The 19,243-nt window shown below is 43.6% G+C and overlaps 8 protein-coding genes across 8 annotated transcripts; 3 read left to right on the forward strand and 5 right to left on the reverse strand.

Moving 5' to 3' along the window:
- Positions 1-87: 87 nt before the first annotated feature.
- On the forward strand, positions 88-1,976 carry V865_006973 (4-hydroxybenzoate polyprenyl transferase; the record flags this gene model as incomplete). Its single annotated transcript, XM_066230729.1, has 6 exons — positions 88-475; positions 714-866; positions 964-1,081; positions 1,186-1,271; positions 1,456-1,589; positions 1,656-1,976. The coding sequence occupies 6 exons, from the start codon at positions 88-90 to the stop codon at positions 1,974-1,976; spliced, it is 1,200 nt and encodes a 399-aa protein (XP_066086826.1).
- A 277-nt stretch (positions 1,977-2,253) lies between these two features.
- V865_006974 (uncharacterized protein) lies at positions 2,254-4,121 on the reverse strand (the record flags this gene model as incomplete). Its single annotated transcript, XM_066230730.1, has 14 exons — positions 2,254-2,348; positions 2,422-2,451; positions 2,524-2,605; positions 2,663-2,677; positions 2,759-2,839; positions 2,913-3,041; positions 3,109-3,168; positions 3,226-3,276; positions 3,333-3,365; positions 3,421-3,439; positions 3,517-3,536; positions 3,589-3,629; positions 3,921-3,967; positions 4,024-4,121. 14 exons carry the CDS (start codon positions 4,119-4,121, stop codon positions 2,254-2,256), a joined length of 801 nt encoding a protein of 266 aa, XP_066086827.1.
- Positions 4,122-5,087: 966 nt separating this feature from the next.
- Positions 5,088-6,227, forward strand: V865_006975 (uncharacterized protein; the record flags this gene model as incomplete). The annotated part of the gene is made up of 4 exons (XM_066230731.1): positions 5,088-5,130; positions 5,217-5,681; positions 5,814-5,912; positions 5,998-6,227. The coding sequence occupies 4 exons, from the start codon at positions 5,088-5,090 to the stop codon at positions 6,225-6,227; spliced, it is 837 nt and encodes a 278-aa protein (XP_066086828.1).
- Positions 6,228-6,887: 660 nt separating this feature from the next.
- On the reverse strand, positions 6,888-7,825 carry V865_006976 (uncharacterized protein; the record flags this gene model as incomplete). The annotated part of the gene is made up of 3 exons (XM_066230732.1): positions 6,888-7,093; positions 7,170-7,249; positions 7,323-7,825. The coding sequence occupies 3 exons, from the start codon at positions 7,823-7,825 to the stop codon at positions 6,888-6,890; spliced, it is 789 nt and encodes a 262-aa protein (XP_066086829.1).
- A 558-nt stretch (positions 7,826-8,383) lies between these two features.
- Positions 8,384-11,768, forward strand: V865_006977 (uncharacterized protein; the record flags this gene model as incomplete). The annotated part of the gene is made up of 6 exons (XM_066230733.1): positions 8,384-8,504; positions 8,608-8,852; positions 8,924-9,629; positions 9,688-9,908; positions 9,961-11,274; positions 11,370-11,768. 6 exons carry the CDS (start codon positions 8,384-8,386, stop codon positions 11,766-11,768), a joined length of 3,006 nt encoding a protein of 1,001 aa, XP_066086830.1.
- Positions 11,769-12,166: 398 nt separating this feature from the next.
- Positions 12,167-13,411, reverse strand: V865_006978 (uncharacterized protein; the record flags this gene model as incomplete). The annotated part of the gene is made up of 7 exons (XM_066230734.1): positions 12,167-12,313; positions 12,520-12,614; positions 12,672-12,778; positions 12,860-12,932; positions 13,017-13,073; positions 13,225-13,315; positions 13,397-13,411. 7 exons carry the CDS (start codon positions 13,409-13,411, stop codon positions 12,167-12,169), a joined length of 585 nt encoding a protein of 194 aa, XP_066086831.1.
- A 1,179-nt stretch (positions 13,412-14,590) lies between these two features.
- On the reverse strand, positions 14,591-16,358 carry V865_006979 (uncharacterized protein; the record flags this gene model as incomplete). Its single annotated transcript, XM_066230735.1, has 3 exons — positions 14,591-14,989; positions 15,148-15,968; positions 16,112-16,358. 3 exons carry the CDS (start codon positions 16,356-16,358, stop codon positions 14,591-14,593), a joined length of 1,467 nt encoding a protein of 488 aa, XP_066086832.1.
- Positions 16,359-17,074: 716 nt separating this feature from the next.
- V865_006980 (uncharacterized protein) lies at positions 17,075-19,141 on the reverse strand (the record flags this gene model as incomplete). The annotated part of the gene is made up of 9 exons (XM_066230736.1): positions 17,075-17,471; positions 17,530-17,821; positions 17,882-18,052; positions 18,105-18,187; positions 18,249-18,400; positions 18,499-18,647; positions 18,736-18,805; positions 18,876-18,916; positions 18,991-19,141. The coding sequence occupies 9 exons, from the start codon at positions 19,139-19,141 to the stop codon at positions 17,075-17,077; spliced, it is 1,506 nt and encodes a 501-aa protein (XP_066086833.1).
- Positions 19,142-19,243: the final 102 nt, after the last annotated feature.

The raw sequence follows: 19,243 nt of genomic DNA on the forward strand, positions 1-19,243 counted from the left end.
AAATTTCTGTTCATCTATCTAGCCATTTATTCATCTTCATTCAGCTCCCAACTTCCTTGAGTACTCGTTCAGACAACTCTCCTCAAGATGCTCCCCTCACTAGCGAGGTGCTCTACCAGTCGTTCTTTCCAAAAATCATTCTTCAACCCATCTTTCCGCCCGACCTTCGCGTCCAGCTCTAGATTAACACGACCCTCGTCATCATCCTCAATACGACTCTTGTCGACCACTCGTCCATCATTCGACACCAACACCAACATACCTTCTTCACCATCTCAAATCACCCGAAAGGATGCCAATGCACCTCATCCCTCAGTAACATCTGAAATCATCCATCCTCAGTCTTCCCTCAGCGAACCTGCACCTAAAAGTATTTTGGACAATTTACCGAGATGGGCATCACCCGCTAAGCCTTATTTGGCGTTGACGAGGATAGATAAACCCATAGGGACGCTGTTATTGTTTTGGCCATGTAGTGAGTACTTCTTTTTCTTGGATGCTACGCTGTGTGTACGAGAGAGAACAGAGAACAGAGTGGGAGGGGATCAGCTCCATTTCGGAGCAGGTCATTTCAGTAGTGACTATCCGCCCGCATCAAACACTGGATGATACGCCAGACGAAGGATATGAGATACCAAATGTGATTGACGGGACTGTAAATTGTATACGTATACTGAATCACAACTGCTTTTGTTTCTATCTTTTGATTCTAGCCTGGTCAATAACGATGGCTTCTACCCTCCTACACCTGCCAATCACCACACCATTATTCTACATCAGCTTATTCGGATTAGGAGCATTGATCATGCGGGGAGCAGGATGTACGATCAATGATATGTGGGATGCGAAGATGGATGCGAAAGTGGGTGAGTACTCAATGCTTTCCAACCAACACCTCATCAACTCGTATACCCTGGTGAGATGATCAATCACATTTATATGTCTTTTGTCTTTGTCTTTTAGATCGTACGAAATCACGACCTTTAGCTTCTGGAGATGTCACGCAGTTCCAGGCATTGTCATTTTTGGGTTTACAATTGTCGGCTGGATTGGCTGTGCTCACTCAGCTGAATTGGTATTCGTGAGTTCTGAAATCCCACAATCTCAAAGTCTTCCACCTTTCAAAATCACTTCGACTAGGTTGAATTCATGATAGGATACGTGCTAACTCAGACTTGAACTCAGAATTGTCCTGGGGGCGTCATCGTTATCTTTAGTCGTGTTATACCCATTCATGAAGAGGATAACGTATTATCCTCAAGTCGTATTTGGTAAGTTTATCTTAAAACCTTTACGCATCTCCCCATGCAATGAAACATACGTAGTATGCATTCGCTATCAATCTGTCTTGTACGGTACCAAATGTGCTCGCTCCTTTTCCCCTTGCCTCTGTCCCCTCTGCTTGTTCTAGATTGCTTCAAGTTCATTATGCTAATACCCTGTCTCGCATCGCAGGAATGACATTCAACTGGGGCGTTTTCCTCGGTTGGTCAGCTGTAGCCGGCGTCACAGATTGGACGATCACTGCTCCGATGTATCTCGGTGGTATAGCTTGGGGCGTGGCATATGATCTGATTTACGCTCATCAGGTGGGTTCATCACCCAGAAAGTAGTCCGAGGAATGTCATTGACAAGGCTATCCTTCATCGTTTTAGGACAAATTGGACGATGTAAAAGCAGGTGTAAAATCCATGGCACTTCGATTCCCCGATAATTCCCGTACAGTCATTTCGGTACTTTACACAACCTTTGTATCAATGTTAACCCTGACTGGCCACCTCGCGGGGATGGGTCCATTATATTATATGATTTCATGTGGAGCTACAGCAGCTCATCTGGCTTGGCAGACTATAACTGTCAATTTTGATGATAGGGCGGATTGCTGGAGGAAGTTCTGCTCGAATGGGTATATCACCGGTGGACTTGTTTGGTTGGGTATTGCGGCGGAGTATGTGCAGAATGTTTTGTTGATTTAGGGATTTAGGAATTACTCCGTCTTGCAGTAGAACGGTAAAATTGGAGGAGGTAATACGTTATAGTGCTCGGGGGAGATCCTATCGGAATAGAGAGTCAAGTGATGGTGATATCTGCTTGATAATCATATATGCATGAAAACAATATATGACGCTTCACAGGAATTTACAAGCAACACTATCTATATTGATGGTAACAACCTCAATGATGGCCGCTTATGGTGTACCTGTCATGAATCAAATCGATCAATCATAGTTGAGTCATATCAATACACTGTGATCACCCACCTCCCAGGAAATCATCCGCTCTGGCAGCTTGGGTATCCCAGTCGTCTTTGAAAGCTGCTATACCCACTAGTATACCGACAGCGAAGACTATTTCGCGCGTATGTAAGATGGTCAAATCCTCAGGGGTTCACTACCGGTCATGCAGAGGAAAGACACCCACATGCGCAAGAGATGATCAACCAGAATGCTCCTATATTCACCAATCAGTATCAGCTAAACCACCAAGCCAACTGAAAGCAAGGATATGGAAGCTGCGACTGACCCCAGAACCTCGATCCACAACATCCTATGAGATTGGCATATTCCGATGCATCCGAAGTGTTCACCTTTCTCGCTAGGGTGTCCTGATATGATTGGATAGGTGTCAGCGAGTTTCGGACGTCGAGATAGTACAAGCTTACATCAATGATATCCCACTGTAGATCCCATATATAATACCAAGATAATCAGTTGTGGTTGCACAATTCGATACTAAGACGAAAAGACAGCTGACTCACGATAGCATAAAGGCACGACATGACACCTATAAACAGGATCAGAAACCTCAATGCGACTGAATGAGCTACTAGCCAAGTGATCTATACCTCACAAGAGTCAGCTTACATTTTTGGACGTCATTGAAGCTGACCGGCTATCGAATATCAAACTCACGACAATCAAACCAGCCATGAGAGCGATAGTAGCCCAAGCTACCCAACTTGATCTCGCCCACCAAAGGGTCAGAATCCAGAAGAAAGCCAGGATCAGGCATGCTACTTTGGATGCGTTGGTGTCGAAGCCCTGAAAATAGGATATCAGCTTGAACGAAACATCTGATTCTTTCGCTGGGGTAGGAGCTGATACGTACACAAGCTATTAGTGCTGCTCCTATAAATGATGATCCCAGATAACCTGCTGGCAATGTGATCTATAATCCTAACAAGTTATCCCCTCTATATTCCAGTTGATGAGTTGGTGAGCTCACCGCAGGTATACCGCCTCTCATCCTTGTCGAACCACCTTCTTGAGGATCGAGCTGATCAGATGAATAAGCTATCACATACAAGATATCTGTTCTTGAAAGAAGCTCACAGTGATCTTCTCAACTGTTGCGCAGGTCAATACCTTTAGGTCGACATCAGCATGATATTACAAGTCATGAAGGGATACCGAAACTTACACCTGCAAGTGCATGTGACCTGTGATCGTCAAAAGGATCAGTATCGAGAATTGCTGATACCTCTTGAAAAGGAAGGTGAGACGACAAAGTACTGACATTTCGTGCATTCCTACGGTCTAAGCGTGAGATAGGTATTAGCGTAAGCAGAATTGTAAAGAAACAACTTACGAGTAATTTGAATGGGTATATGATTTTCTCCAGTATCGGTACTATTCAAGACCAAACGCATCAATACCAGTTACGGGGTTCTTGAAGGCTATCGAGGACATCTTAACTGACCATGCCTATACGTTACAGAGGTGGGTCAGCTTAGCAAGTTGCTTTTCACTCATCACATCTCCAGCTGTACTTACCACTATAACAATGAAATTATCACAACGAGTCAGATAAGCTTGCTGCTCGCTATAGATAGAGGCCCGTTTCAACAGCTTACCACTATATTATTCCTCAACTCCGTCAGCAATCTCTGCCAAGTCACGCCTTGCCCATTAAACACTCACATATTCCAATAGCCAGAACATAACACCCAGCTACGATCAAGGTTATCCTATTCCACATCTTGTCAGTCAGCTGTTGCTGGTAGAAGATACCCGTCTAGCTCACTTCTGAGTATCGTTTGGCGTGAGGGTTTCGGCAGCCGCTCTTCTAGGGATGTAATGTAACGTCGGATCTAATGTGGGATCGACGGGGAGAGGTGACATAATGAGTTGTGTATCTCGTCGATGAAGATCTACAGGACTCTCGCAAGGTGGCGAATGGTAAGTACAGGTTAGAGTTGAAAACAGAGGTGTAAGAGGAGACGAGATGATGTACGAAGAAGAATGAGTGATGTCAAGTGATGATCGAGGTTGATGATCAAAGGTGTTGTTGTCCTTCTTTGATGCTTGTGATCCCCAATTCGGATTTGGCTTATGGCTCATATTTGCATGGTTAGTGCTAGCACAGGTAAAATATCAATCAACATGATACACAGCCTAGTCGTATATCTCCGAAGCTCAATCGGTCGTCTTCGCAGCGCCAAGCATCGCAGGAGTTTTCCTCCTTCTTGCTTGTTGTCCCTTCATGTTCATGGTAGGATGGGTCAACAAGCTTATAGTGCTGCCCGCGGTGACGGTTGTTTCGTATGTTATAGTGAATCACATCGGACGAGAGAGCACTTAGTAGATAGCAGTGCAATTGGTGATGTTTGAAATCTTGATACGCGCAGACGCGTAGCAAGCTGTACGAGTACTCGTACCAACTCCGGATAATCCGGATCAGCAACAATGTTGAATTACATGATGGACAAGGAGTCGAAGACGGTGAAGTCTCTTTCATCGCTGTTCTTAGTAGCATTGTCGAATCATCATAGAAACTCGCATAACTCGAGTGGACTCTGAGACGCTTCCATATCAACTCAGAGTGAAGAATGATCGCCTATCATATGTGCCAGTACCGTGGTTAATTTCGGGAAAATGACCGGAACGCTGGGTCCGGCAATACTTGCTCGACGCGATAAGATAGCAATCAATGGAATCCCCTTACAACGAAACGTTGAATATCACACTCACTTCATCATACTAATTATACCCAACTTCGTGATCTGTCACTTTCCCTTGCACACCATTTGTTCTAAACCACTTGCTATCCAGATCAAGGACAACGAAAAGACAGAAAAACAAAACAGTATGTTATCCGGTGTAGCTCTTATCACAGGTGCAGGTGGTTGTGGTGAGTCCTGAACCCTTCATAATGACAACTCCCAAACACCCAGTCTCCACATATCCGAAGCTGAATGTTCCCACTTCATGGTATAGGTATCGGCGCTGCAATCTCTCGAGCCTTCGCTTCATCAGGCATAACCAAGCTCGTCTTAACAGATATAAACAGAAAAGGCTTGGATCAAACTATATCTTCTATCAATTCAGCCTCTGGTCCTAGCAAATGTGAGATCTTATCCATCGACGGTGATATATCAAGTACATCTTTCATGGACCATCTATTCAATGAAGTAAGGAGTAAATATGGTAGATTGGATTATGCGGTCAATTGCGCGGGGATATCGGGGAACAACAAACCTTCTGATCAAAGTGAGATGAGTGATTTCGATAAGATCACTGATATCAATTATAGAGCGTTATGGTATTGTTCAAAGAAGGAATTAGAGATAATGAAATCCCAAGAAATACCCAGTAAAGATGGTTTAGAGGGAGTAAGAAGACAGAGAGGTAGTATTGTTAATATCGCTAGTCAGTTGGGAGTAGTAGGAAGACCTGATGCTCGTGAGTATTCCAGAGTCTACGACAGTACACTGTATTCCATCTACCTAAAGCAAGTTGGTTGATAGAAGGATGTGTATCGTCTTGTGTTCGATGTCAACACTGGTCATGCTGACGATGCTCGTGCTTCTTCAGCTATATATTGCGCTTCCAAATCAGCCGTAATGGGTTTAACACGCTGCGATGCAATTGACGCATCGCCATACCAAATCAGAGTCAACGCTGTATGTCCAGGTGAGTGATCGATCTTCCTCTTCGCCTCCTTCAGCTACAAGTATACACCCCACCACATAAAGATACTGATGGCACTTGCATCTAGGAATAATCCATACTCCCATGACGGACAACGGCCTTCGACCAGCTCTCAAAGAAGGTGAAAAGGACTTACAAGCTCCAATGGATCTTACCGAATCAATCAATATCGCACCCATGAAGAGGATGGGTACACCTGAAGAAGTTGCCGATGTGGTCGTATTCCTAAGTTCGGAGAAAGCAAGTTTCGTGCAGGGGGCAAGTTGGGTAGTGGATGGTGGATATACTATTAATTAGGTATCGTATTATGCGTAGATGGTATAGGGTAGGTATGGTATAGAATAGTGATTTCGCATATGGTACGTATAATATTCTACTTCTAGGGTATGTATGATACTAAGCCTGATGATATTTACTTACTACTTCCATCTACTGATAAGCAGTTACTCATGTTGATTATGAACATGATAAATAATTCAGCATTTCATCTTACCAATTCTTTATATCTCTTAACCTGTCACAAATCATTTTCCCTTGATCTTGATCATCTCGATCCATTCTCAACCTTCCATACACCACTCTCATACTCCCTCAGAACCTTCAACTCCTCATTCAAGATGGGTTCTTTGGTATGAGTAGACATATTGAATATGGAGAGTGGAGATTGTGTATGGTAGATACGATACGAGTGGGGAGGAAATAAAGTGGAAATGTAAACAGATATTGCATCAGAAAGATGAAGTGACTAGTCATGCTCGCATGTACAAATGATTTACTACACGACTCTCGACTGCGTAATTGACAAGTCGTATCGTTGTGAGAAAAAAGATGTCTCACAAAGCCAACCTACACAGATCTCTCATCAAATTCATGAATATCATTAATCGTTAATTTGGTTTCTCATCTGGTATCACATAATCTAGGGCGCAAAATATGATCAACCAATCAATTAAGCAATCAGTCACCACCAACTTGAGATTTTTCTAACACCTTGATTTCTTCATCGAGATTGCCAACTGTTAAAAGATACTTCTCTCCCTCCTTCTCGCCCAGCTCCTTTGGTTCTTTCAAAGTCTCGGTGGTTTTGATGAATTTGAGCTTGATCCATTGAAAAGAGAGGGATTCGGCCCATGCAGATGCTGTTCGTCCATTTCGACCGTATCCTGATTGATGGAGTGTATAAAATCAGTATGAGGTATGTTTTGAACGCAACAACCGATCAAACTAGTATACACTCACCCTTACTCTTCTCTTTCTCCTTCATCATTCTCTTCAATTCGTCCGATTGCGGCTGCACAATTTCAAGCAAGTCCATCTTCCTGAGGATCATTGTTAGACAGTCAGCTATGAGGGTATATTTTCGAAAGACTCTTAATCTGTTAGCTGACTCACCACCATCCGATAAATTCAAATTCCGCTCTGTGATCATGCCCTCTCCAAGACCTAAACACCGGTATAGGTCTATCAAAATTCTTCCTCTTCCCTTCGTAATCCTCGATCAGCTTATCAGCATTGGTATGAGTCCAGATCTCATGCTCGTCGCTCCATGCTGGATGTGCGTTTCCAAAGAGTACCACGTAGCTGACGAGATAGCCCAAAGGGTGAGGAGGGGCAAGTGGAGGTGGACTAGGCGGGAGAGGTGGACTTTCGGGTGTGTGGGTAGGGTCGTACTCTGGTCGCGGGGGTCGAGGAGGCAAAGAGTAGGAGAAGAAGGTCAAGGTGGAGTCTTGAGGATGATTGAAGATGTTGAGAAGGTCAGTCTGAGAGTATAGGTCTTTGGGAGTAGGTCTGTTATTCCACCTTGGTCTAGGTGGAGGTAAGTCGTTGGAAGATGTTGAGGGGGTGTATCCGGCTCGTTGCCATGGTGGAATGTATTTTGCTGTTGTGGAAGCCATCTCGGATAGTATCACTGTCTGATTCAAGAATGCAAGATATGTTTAGAGGAACATGCAGAGTGAGAGAAGGAAGAAAGGGTTGAGAAAGTGGGTTATGGTTATATAAGGGTGACATTCCTCCCAAACTCTTCGTACGAAGGCACTTGCACTTGCAGAGTGGAGGTTGATTCACCTCGTACTTTCCCACGATTGCATGGGTTCGTGACATGAAGCGGTGATGTCCGAGTAATGACAGGAACATTGTACTAACGTGTCACTGAATTCTTCGACGTGGCATCTGGAAAAAAGATTACTGTAACACACACCTCTTCTAGACTTTTCTTTCTCAATATCTCTCTGAACACAAGCTCATAGCAGCTCAGCCCAGTCATTGTAATTATATTCTTCAGGCCACCATCGAGCTCAGCAGACCATTGAAGGCTTCGCAGAAACGATTCCAACCATTTTCTGTCGACTCGTAAAGCGATAAAAACAGATACGCTAGCTGGACTTGGCGATTATCAATCGTCTCACTCACCCCTCCTTTGTTCTCGTTGATCCGCTCATCACGCCATCGAGATGTTGGCGAATGCTTGGACGTTCACACCGGAAGATGCCCTCGCGTACTTCGGGACCAACGCTGAGACTGGTTTAACAGAAGAGCAGGTCAAGAGGAATAGGGAGGCTTATGGGGAGAATTGTGAGTGACTCGGCTCGCAAGAGCTGTCATGGTCAGATAGTCGTAGGGCGGTAGACAAAGGTATCGATACAACATGATCATGACTGACTCACTACGCTTATAGCCCTACCTGAATCACCCCCTACATCCCTCTTCAAGCTCATCATTGCTCAATTTAAAGATCAACTAGTCCTTATCCTCCTCGGTTCAGCAGTCGTATCATTCGTTTTAGCACTCTTTGAAGATGTATCGGAACCTGGAGGATCATGGTTGACAGCTTTTGTGGAACCTTCTGTCATCTTGTTGATATTGATCGCCAACGCTACCGTCGGTGTTGTACAGGAAACCAACGCTGAAAAGGCTATTGATGTGAGTAGAGATATCGCTTACTCAGCTATCCCACCAATCGTAAGCTGATATCTGTTGTCATCCCCCCACAGGCACTTAGAGAATATTCTCCAGATGAAGCTTCGGTGATACGTTCCGGACGATTAGCCAAAGTACCCGCTTCCGAACTCGTACCAGGAGATATCATTTCTGTCCACGTCGGTGATCGTATACCCGCCGATTGTCGGATCTTGTCATTCTCATCATCGTCATTCCGAGTCGACCAAGCCATGTTAACGGGAGAATCAATGTCTGTTGGTAAATCCGAGGGAATCGTCAAAGATCAAGCTGCCGTCAAGCAAGATATGGTCAATATGCTTTTCTCCGGAACGACTGTTGTCAACGGTGCGGCGAAAGCTGTAGTCGCTTTAACTGGTTCAAGAACAGCTATCGGTGCTATCCATTCGAGTATCTCCAAGGATGACGAAGAGGAAGAGAAGACTCCATTGAAACGAAAGTTGGATGATTTCGGAGATCAACTCGCCAAGGTCATCTCGGTGATCTGTATTCTCGTCTGGCTAGTTAATATCCGTCATTTCAATGATCCAAGTCATCATGGTTGGCTCAGTGGTGCTATCTATTATCTCAAAATTGCCGTCGCCCTTGCAGTCGCTGCTATCCCCGAAGGTCTCGCTGCCGTCATTACCGCTTGTCTCGCTTTAGGAACTAAGAAGATGGCTAAAAGAGGTGCTATCGTTAGGAATTTGCCTAGTGTGGAGACTCTAGGTTGTACAAATGTCATTTGTTCAGACAAAACTGGTAAGTCAGCTTCGGTCATTGCGTCTTCGGTGCCCGATTAGCTGAAGATTATGTTCAGGTACTCTTACAACCAACCAAATGAGTGTTGCTCGATTCCTTACTTGTGATGGTACTGGTTTCGCCGAATACCAAGTTGGCGGAACGACTTTTGCACCTACTGGCTCTATCACTACTCTTGATGGTCAACATGCCGAGAAGACCGCTGTGAGAACCGCTCCTGTCAACAAGCTTGTCGAGATTAGTGCTATCTGTAATGATGCCAAGATCGCTTACCATGCTGTGAGTGGACTGAGCATTGAGCAAAAATTTCTAGCTGACATAGTCATTTCAGGAATCTGATACATACACAAACGTTGGTGAACCTACCGAGGCTGCTCTCAAAGTCCTTGTCGAAAAGCTCGCTTCTGATTCCGATTCGTTCAACACTGGTCTTGCCAATCTTGGTCCTCAAGCTCGAGCTACTGCTGTCAACGATCACTACGAAACCCGAGTCAAGCGAGTATTGACCTTTGAATTCACTCGTGATCGAAAATCCATGTCTGTTCTCGCCCAATCTCCCTCCGGTACCTCACTTCTCGTCAAAGGTGCACCTGAATCTGTCATCGAGCGATGCAGCAAGGTCATCCTCCCTACCGGTGTATCCGAACTCACCTCTGAGCTTCGAACCAAGCTCGCTGAGAAACAACTTGAATACGGTCACAAAGGTCTTCGAACTCTCGCTCTCGCCTATGTCGACGAATCTGATAACGATGTTTCTCACTACAAGACCAACTCTGCTGAGGATTATGTGAAATTTGAAAGGGATATGACTTTTGTCGGATTGGTAGGAATGCTCGACCCTCCTCGACCCGAGGTCAGAGATGCCATTGCGAAATGTCGAACTGCCGGAATTAGAACTATCGTCATCACTGGAGATAACAAGAACACGGCTGAGACGATATGCAGAGAGATTGGCGTATTTGGTAAAGATGAAGATCTAACTGGTAAATCGTACACTGGAAAAGAGCTTGATGCGTTATCACAAGAAGAGAAGATCCTAGCTGTTCAAAGGGCCTCTTTGTTCTCAAGAACCGAACCTACACATAAATCTCAACTGGTCGATTTGCTCCAAGGTTTAGGTCTGGTAGTAGCCATGACAGGAGATGGAGTGAATGATGCTCCCGCATTGAAGAAAGCAGATATCGGAATTGCTATGGGTTCAGGAACAGACGTAGCGAAACTCGCTGCTGATATGGTATTGGCCACCGATAATTTCGCAACTATTGAAAAAGCCGTTGAAGAAGGTCGAGCAATTTATAACAATACCAAACAATTCATCCGATATTTGATTTCGTCAAATATCGGTGAAGTAGTATCGATCTTTTTGACTGTCTTACTGGGAATGCCAGAAGCGTTAATCCCCGTTCAACTTCTTTGGGTTAACTTGATCACGGATGGTTTACCAGCTACTGCATTGGGATTTAACCCTCCAGATCATCAGATTATGCGAACTCCACCTAGATCATCGAAGGAACCTTTAGTCGGAGGATGGCTGTTCTTTAGATATATGGTTATTGGGACGTACGTCGGTGCGGCAACGGTATTTGGATATGCGTGGTGGTTCATGTTTTACTCTGCTGGTCCACAGATCAGTTTCCACGAATTGGTAAGTCGTTCACTTCATCGGATATATAGGTCATCACAGCGTTACTACTTTTTCATACGATTGTTCATGAGCTAATCACTTGAACCATCTTGTAGACCCACTTCCATCAATGTTCTTCCACCTTCCCTCACCTCGATTGTTCAATGTTCACCGGTCTCCCCTCCATGCGAGCTACGACAGTCTCACTTTCGATCTTAGTAGTGATCGAAATGTTCAACGCTTGCAATTCCTTATCGGAGAATGAATCGTTATTCGTATTGCCATTATGGACCAACCCTTACCTCGTCGCTTCGATTGCTCTCTCAATGGCATTACACTTTATGATCCTCTATGTACCATTCTTCCGAACTATGTTTAGGATCACCGCCTTGAATAAGGAAGAATGGATCGCGGTATTGGTGATCTCAGCTCCTGTCATTGTGATCGATGAGGTGTTGAAGTGGATTAGTATGGTGATGAATAAAGATGGAAGTAGGAAGGTCAAGAAGGATTAAGTGTAGGTGTAGTAGACAAAAAAAAAGGAAGTAGAGACAATAGATTGATAGATCCAAGTGGACGAAGAGAGAGAAAGTTAGATCACAATAGATGGTTGGTAAACATGTTTTTTCGTCGTATCTTTCCATATATATACCATACCACCTTTTCTTTCAAAAAATGCATTGGTGTTGATCTTTGATATTAGACAAATACTACCTATGTCAGATCGCTGGAGATGTCATTATATTGATGCATTGTCTTAGTGTTAATCTCGTGTATCTATCTTTGTACATATCCACAGGTACTGTATATCCTTTACCACAGTTATCATTATACCATTTGTCTATCTTCCACATCCATATACATGTGTAGAATTCCAACCCGTATCTAATCTCCCATATCTTTTTCACCCCGCTTACAGTATAACGCATTTCTTACTTTTCATTCTCTTCCTTTTACTATGATTCGGATCCCTCTCCCTCTCCTGTCTGCGTATCAGGTCATTACGACGTAATTGGCGGACTATATCTTCGAACACTAGTGAGATGTTGGTTGATGTTCGCTAAAGACATACCAGTTCATACTATCAGTATATAGATGATTCGTGGGATAGAGGCCCTTTCTTTTCTTGTATCTCTGCACTCTGAAACTTTTCCATTCTGTCTGCCTTTAATCCACTGTATCATATTTCTCTCTTTGACTTTTGATGACGTTGATTCTTCTTGTGGGCGAGGTGAACAACCGATGCAGTCTTCAGAAATTACTCACCGCTGAAGTCTCATAATAACTGCATTTCCATTCCATAGCCAATTTCTCACCTTCGGTCGTATCTACTTCTCTCTCATCTATCAAATCTGACTTGTCTATGGCGTGAGAAAAAAAATCAGTCAAAAATCAGAAATTTAGAGGGGTCGACTCACTCCCTACTATCACCAACGGTACGATTTGATTACCCTCTGGTAATTTGATACGCCTTATGGCTTCGTAGGTACGTATGATCTCTTCGAATGTATCTCTTTGACACAGGCTTTGAGTAGGAGAGAATGGTAATTGATATCAGCTTTGTATGTCACACATTCCCTCCACAAGAGAGTACGACCTCACTCACGAGAACACTAAGACGAACCCTTCTGATTCGCGTATGAACATATCATTCAACGTTAGATACTGATCTATACCGGCTGTATATAAAGAATAGGTATCATCAAGGGTTAATCTGAGTCTACACACAGCAATAACGAGGAGAGGAGTATAGTACTACTGACCTGTATCTAAAATCTCAAGTAGGCAAGGTTGATTATCTACACTAAACTGTTTACGATCTATAACCACTCCCTTCTATCAGCTGTTCATCATCGATCGAAGGAGACAGCTAGACTGTACGAACAAGAATCTTCAACTATTTTTGCAATCAGCCAAATCATCTTGCGATCAGCTTCGATATCCCTTCTTACAGCATGTTTGGTCACTCACTCGTGGGATCATACCATTCTAGATAAGATCCATGGATGAACCTTACTGTTATAGCTGATTTACCTACTCCTCCTGAACCCATCACTGCGCACTGTCAAAAACAGAGCCGTCTATCAGCGAATCGCAATATGGGTTGTCAACTGGAGGATCAATGAAAGAAGAGTTGACTCACTTGGAATACTCTCATAGTGAATATAGCTTATTCCTATTTAAACTCTACTAATGTTGTTCTTTTGATCTTCACATAAGATTAATACCTGGTTATTTCCCAAGAATCGTTCTTACAAATGATGTTCGATTCCCCTTGGTGTTAAATCTGTTTTCGTTCTGCCAGTGTGACACAATATCTCTTCAAATCTTGATAACAGCAAGAGTATCGTCCAAAATTCAAAGCAATCCAAATCCAATCTTGATATTTGACTTTCGTGATTTCGTGTAGATATCTATTCTAGCTAGATGTGCTGAATCCACTTCCTTCCTTCCTTCTTTCTTCCTTTAGCTCAATTTCTATCTCACTTGGTTCGTGTATATCAATCGATCTAAAAGTCTGCTAATTACTTTCTGTATGATCTTGAAATGAATTGATGTCAACATGTCAGCGTCTATTCCAACATTGATGGTGTTATGGTAGTCAAGTAACAATTTAAATAGAGTTTACACTTTGACTATCCTTACTCCTCTCATTGTATCATTATAACCTAATTACTAGTCTAAGAAAGCCCAAAGAAGAGGACATAGCGTCAACATCAATACCCGAAGGTGGTCAGTGCGACATAGTGAAAGGGAAGGGCAGGCTCGTATCGTTTCGTATAGGGCAGCTCGTTTATCGTAAGTTTGTCTTCCCTAACAACTTTGCACCTCACATCGGAACAGACTAGGATGCAAGAAGGGTACTTGCTCAGTACCGTGCTCGATGTTTCTGTATCTTTACAATCTGTTCGTTCACTGTCAAATATTCATCCGAGTTGAAGATGATCTGTGCGATGCAAGGGTGCAAGTGATCTCCGGTCCGATCGGTATCCGATTCAAAGAAATTTCGGTGTTCACCATGATGTGATGTTGATCCACCATATCGAGCCGTCTTCCTTTGAAGACAAGATGAAGATGTGATACTCAAGACTTGATATCGGACTACAGCCACAGATCAAAGATATGACAGCCATATACATTATGATATACATCCCGGATGATATGATTGTCATAGTATAATCTATTCCGATCCGAGTGAGCTATGAAGTATGATCATTCTATACGAGTATGCTGTGATATGAGCAGGATTATTATAAAATTATGTATATGTACATGAGATCCTGAGATCCACCCTTCCACCCTTCCACTATTCTCTTTAACTCCATATGATCAGATCCTACACTTTGCCTATCAGATACGGTTCTACCAAATTCTTGACCAACCATTCCCCAGCCCCCGGAGGAGTCAGATAACTACCTCCAACACCAGATTCTAACCAGGCTCTCGTCCCCAGCCTACCAACAGCCAACATCGCTATCCACACCCATATCCTCCCATAAATCCCACCAACTTTTTTACCTGTCATTCGCTTAAAGACAACTTCCAACGAACATCCCATCCCACTTAGGGGGAACATGAGGAAAATGGGTAATAGGGGTGGATGGGGGTTCATAGTGAATTGACCTATGGAGTGCATCAGGCCGGAAAGGATGAATGACAAGAAGAGGGTGGAACCTGAATTAACGGGGAGATGGAATAGACGGAGGATGAGGGTGGAATAGAGGATGAAGTGGTGCTGTGTGGGGGAGGGAGGGGTCAGTGATGTTCGATGAGTTTGTCATTGGCTTGACGAAGAAGAGTTGAGAAGTATACGAGAAAAAGGAAGATATAGCGCTGAGATATAGATGGAGACGGAGATTGTGACTGTGATAGATTAGATGAAAGATGACTCACCCTGAAGAACTGATGCCATCTCCTACCCCAAAGGTCCAAAAGACTATCCGCCAACAAGGGCGAATCGAACAAATCTACTTCCCAGGATTCCGTCTCCCATAATCCCGTTCCAACAAGTATCGCTCCTATCAGATGATACCCCGATGATATACCTAGCCATACGCCCGAAGCGACGCTAATGGAAGTGACGATTTCGACAATGTACCATGGGGCGATCAATTGTTCTTCTTTGACAAACCCTTTCAAACAAGGTAGGATGATAAATCGATTCTCATGAGAGAATCTATATAGAGCGTTGGGGACTGGATGATCCGCTCCGATGGTAGTTCGTCCAAAGTACCTTATAAGATATAGAGCAGTATCGAATATCGCGTAATTCCTAAGTGCCAGATAACCATGTCGTACGACAGCCTGGAATAGCGTACGTCTAACGGTAGGCCAGAGTAACCAACTTTCTTTGGCTCTTTCTCCTTCTTCCATATTCGGTATGGTCTGATGGGTACTTGAGAATTCCAATCCACCATCTATCACATCTGTATCATCTTTCGAAGGTGATATATGTCCATTACCGCTACCGTTACCGTTATTGAGGTGGATATGTCCAGGATCAACCTTGCCTTTATGATCTAAATCAATCGCACCTAAACCTATCCACCTCGCGTTGATAGCTACGTCCATTGCGCCAATCAAGGGATGTCTACCTTTAGCTTCGAAATACCTATCGACCAAAGGTCCTTCTATGAATCCGAATTCTAAATATCGAGCTATAAGATGCATCACTCCGATAGCTATGCCGTTGTTGAGTGCGTTGAACCATGGTTCTGCAGATCGATCAAAAAAAATATAGTCAGTAAATCTTGTACTTAAGGCTGATAGTAGAGAAGGATGATCGGACGGTTTGTTTCGATTCCATTAGGTGATTGGAAGATGTGTGTTGGTGCAAACAATACAAACATGAACTTACGAGTAAACCTATATCCAACTACTGCTCTCCCCAACAACGTTATTCCTACAACCCCCACGGCAATCCTATAATACCTTGTCCCTTCATACCGCAGAAGCAAAGCCTGGATATAGAGCGGTACAAGAGGAATGACGAAAAGGTTGTACCAATTATCCCATGATATACTCTCTGCGTTGGCGATGGCGTATTCATGGAGGGGTTGGAAAGGGCCAAAAGGCGTTGAAGGGGAGAAGAATGGGATAGTCATTACGGTGGCAAATGTTTCAGTGTAAGGAAGAACAAGAACAAACGAAAATAAATTCGAAAATAACAGCTACAGGTACCAACTTACCAATTCATCGTGCTATGCTATGACGCGTCGTACCCAGAGACTGACCTGAAACACAGCATGACTGACACAGGACAGCGGGGTATATATATATATCCATTTCATACTCATACCCATATATAATTGCGTACTGTATGTGAGTCATTAAGATCAAAACCTCGTACTCTAAAGAAACCAAATGACAAAAACAAAAGAAGAGAAACAAGCAAAACTACATCATCATCATCATCATGTGAATATAATTAAAATGGTATATATATGTTTATCTAACTTGAGGTGGTTGAATGTTGGAATCAAATCTAAAATGCCAATCAAGCAGACTCTGTGTTATCAAGAAATGAGATGTTGGTATATCGGGTGGAATGGAACGAACAAGCATAAACAATGGCAGAAAAAGTATTACAAAGTAGTAGTAGTAGTAGTAGTAAGAGTAAGAAGAGACCAAAAGTCGAATGCAATATCTCTTGATCTTTTGGAGACTTAGTCATGAGACAACGAGAATAGGCTGGAGTATAATGCACTCTTTCCCAGTGGAAGTATTTTCTGAATGATGTATAACAGTTTTACTGATCTATCCAAGATACATCAGTGTGATTGTATACCATACACCAACAGGTTTAACTCACCTCCCATCTCTAACGGAAACAACCACAAGTCAACAGCTTGATGAACCCATTACCTCCCTTGTCCGCCCTTCCATTACCGTAATCACCCTCGCCTCCCACTTGCTGGCTGTTGGCAGCCGTATTGCCAGGTCGGGAATTGACATGCATAGGTGAGATAGCTTGCAATCCCGCTTGAGAGGGTATAGCGACGTTGGAAGGATCGTAAGAATCATTTCGATCGGGATGTAAAGCGTTGGCAGAGGCGAATGGATGAGCTGATCCACCTCCGCCACCGGTGTTACCATTTCCATTCCCTTGTTGTGATTGTCTTCTGGATTGAGGTAAAGGTGATGGAGCAGATACACCAATGATAGCTTGGTTGGAGGCGTTGGGTAATCCAGACCCCGCTCCAGATTTCCTTTGTTTCCTATATATCATCAGTCAACCAAGTTTGTCTTCGTCAAAAGAGGTTCAAGGATACTTACAATGGTGATGGTTGACCACCCGCTGAACCATTCCTCAACTTGTCTACTCTATCCCTATACTCCCTGTCTCTCGTTCGTGTATTATGTCTTGATACCTCGGCCTGAGCGGCACTCTGTCTTCCATTCATCTCCCATCCTTTACCACCGTTGAGCAACATCCAGTCGTACATCCCATCATCTTGATCTCCGATATTTTGCAATGCCAAATCGAACAATCCCCTCAAGAAATCATAATCGGGTGTCTCATCAAACGTCAACTTCCTTACGTAGTTGAGGTAGATCGAGAACTCGTCTGGACATCAACTCGTCAGCTATGATGTCCGCCGAAAAAAAGACACGTGAGATAACTGACTAGGATATCCCTCTACCAGCTCTGCAATGGGGGTGGTCTGCTTCTTCTCTCCGATCTTCTCGTACTTCTGCTTGTTGGTAGCAGCTTTAAGACCTTGCCATGGAAGTCCTCCTCGGAGGAAATAGAAGAAAACGTGGCCCAGAGCTTCCAGATCATCTCGACGAGATTGTTCTAAGAGGATAATATATCAGCACTGACCTTCCGATGTCAACGTGAGACTCACCTCGACCTAAATGAGTGTTTATACTCATATATCTAGCCGTTCCACTCAAACTCTTTCTCTCTCGGTATGGGATGTGTTGTTTGCTATATAGATCACCGTAGGACGTTAGTCAAGCTGTGACTAGGAGATAGACCCATCACTCACGTCTTTGGATCCCTGTATTGCTTTGCCATACCAAAATCAACGACATGTATAGTATTCGCCCCTTTCGTCCCCGGACGTCCAATCAGGAAATTGTCAGGTTTGATATCTCTATAAATCAAGTTCTTCTCATGGATAGTCTGAACTCTTGACAACTGTAGTGAAACAAAACCAAGTTTAGCACGTATACATCCCGGTAAGGTGGTTACGCACAGACCGACCCGGTTGAAAGGGGAAGGGGAAGGGAACTTACCATCTGTTTAGCAGTCATACAACAAGTTTTCACCGAGAACTTCCTTCCACACATATCAAAGAGATCTTCCAGCGATGGACCCAATAGATCAATCACAAGTATATTGTGGAGACCTTCTTGTCCGAAATAGTACACTTGGGGGATGCCCACTATAGTGAACAGAAGAAAGTTAGCATTCTATTCAGGTTTTTGACCCGAGGCGGTCAAAGCTTTGATCCGAAAGAGAATCAAACATACGACAACCTGATAATATCTTATAACTTCTATATTCATCTCGTAATTGAGGTGCATCAGATTTACGCGGTTCCTATTGTATCAATACCACCAATATCAGATATGATATGATCAACTTGTAGAAACGAAGGAGAGGGACTAACGAATTTTATAGCGACTGTTTGAGAGTTTAACAAGTTTGTACCTATCACAAGAAGAGAGTCAGCATTATATCTCACTGATAGACAGACGTCTATTTAGAGAAGTGGTCTGACTCACCCTCAAATATAACACCGAAAGAACCTTCACCAATCTTCTTGCCTACTCTGTAATGTACACCTACGATATTACTCGAACTTGATGAATGGCTGCCAGAGGAAGTGAGGTGGGCACCGGGGTTGGACGATCCTATAACGTGTGTCGTGGCCATGATGTATCGGTTTGGTTATGGGTATGAAGGAGGAAGGAAGAGTTTGAGATGGGATGGGATTCAAAGGGACCGAGAGGAGAGATTGAGGAAGGGGGCTTGAGC

The sequence above is a fragment of the Kwoniella europaea genome, chromosome 2, assembly GCF_036810445.1.
Source record: "Kwoniella europaea PYCC6329 chromosome 2, complete sequence".
Taxonomy (NCBI): Eukaryota; Fungi; Basidiomycota; class Tremellomycetes; order Tremellales; family Cryptococcaceae; genus Kwoniella; species Kwoniella europaea.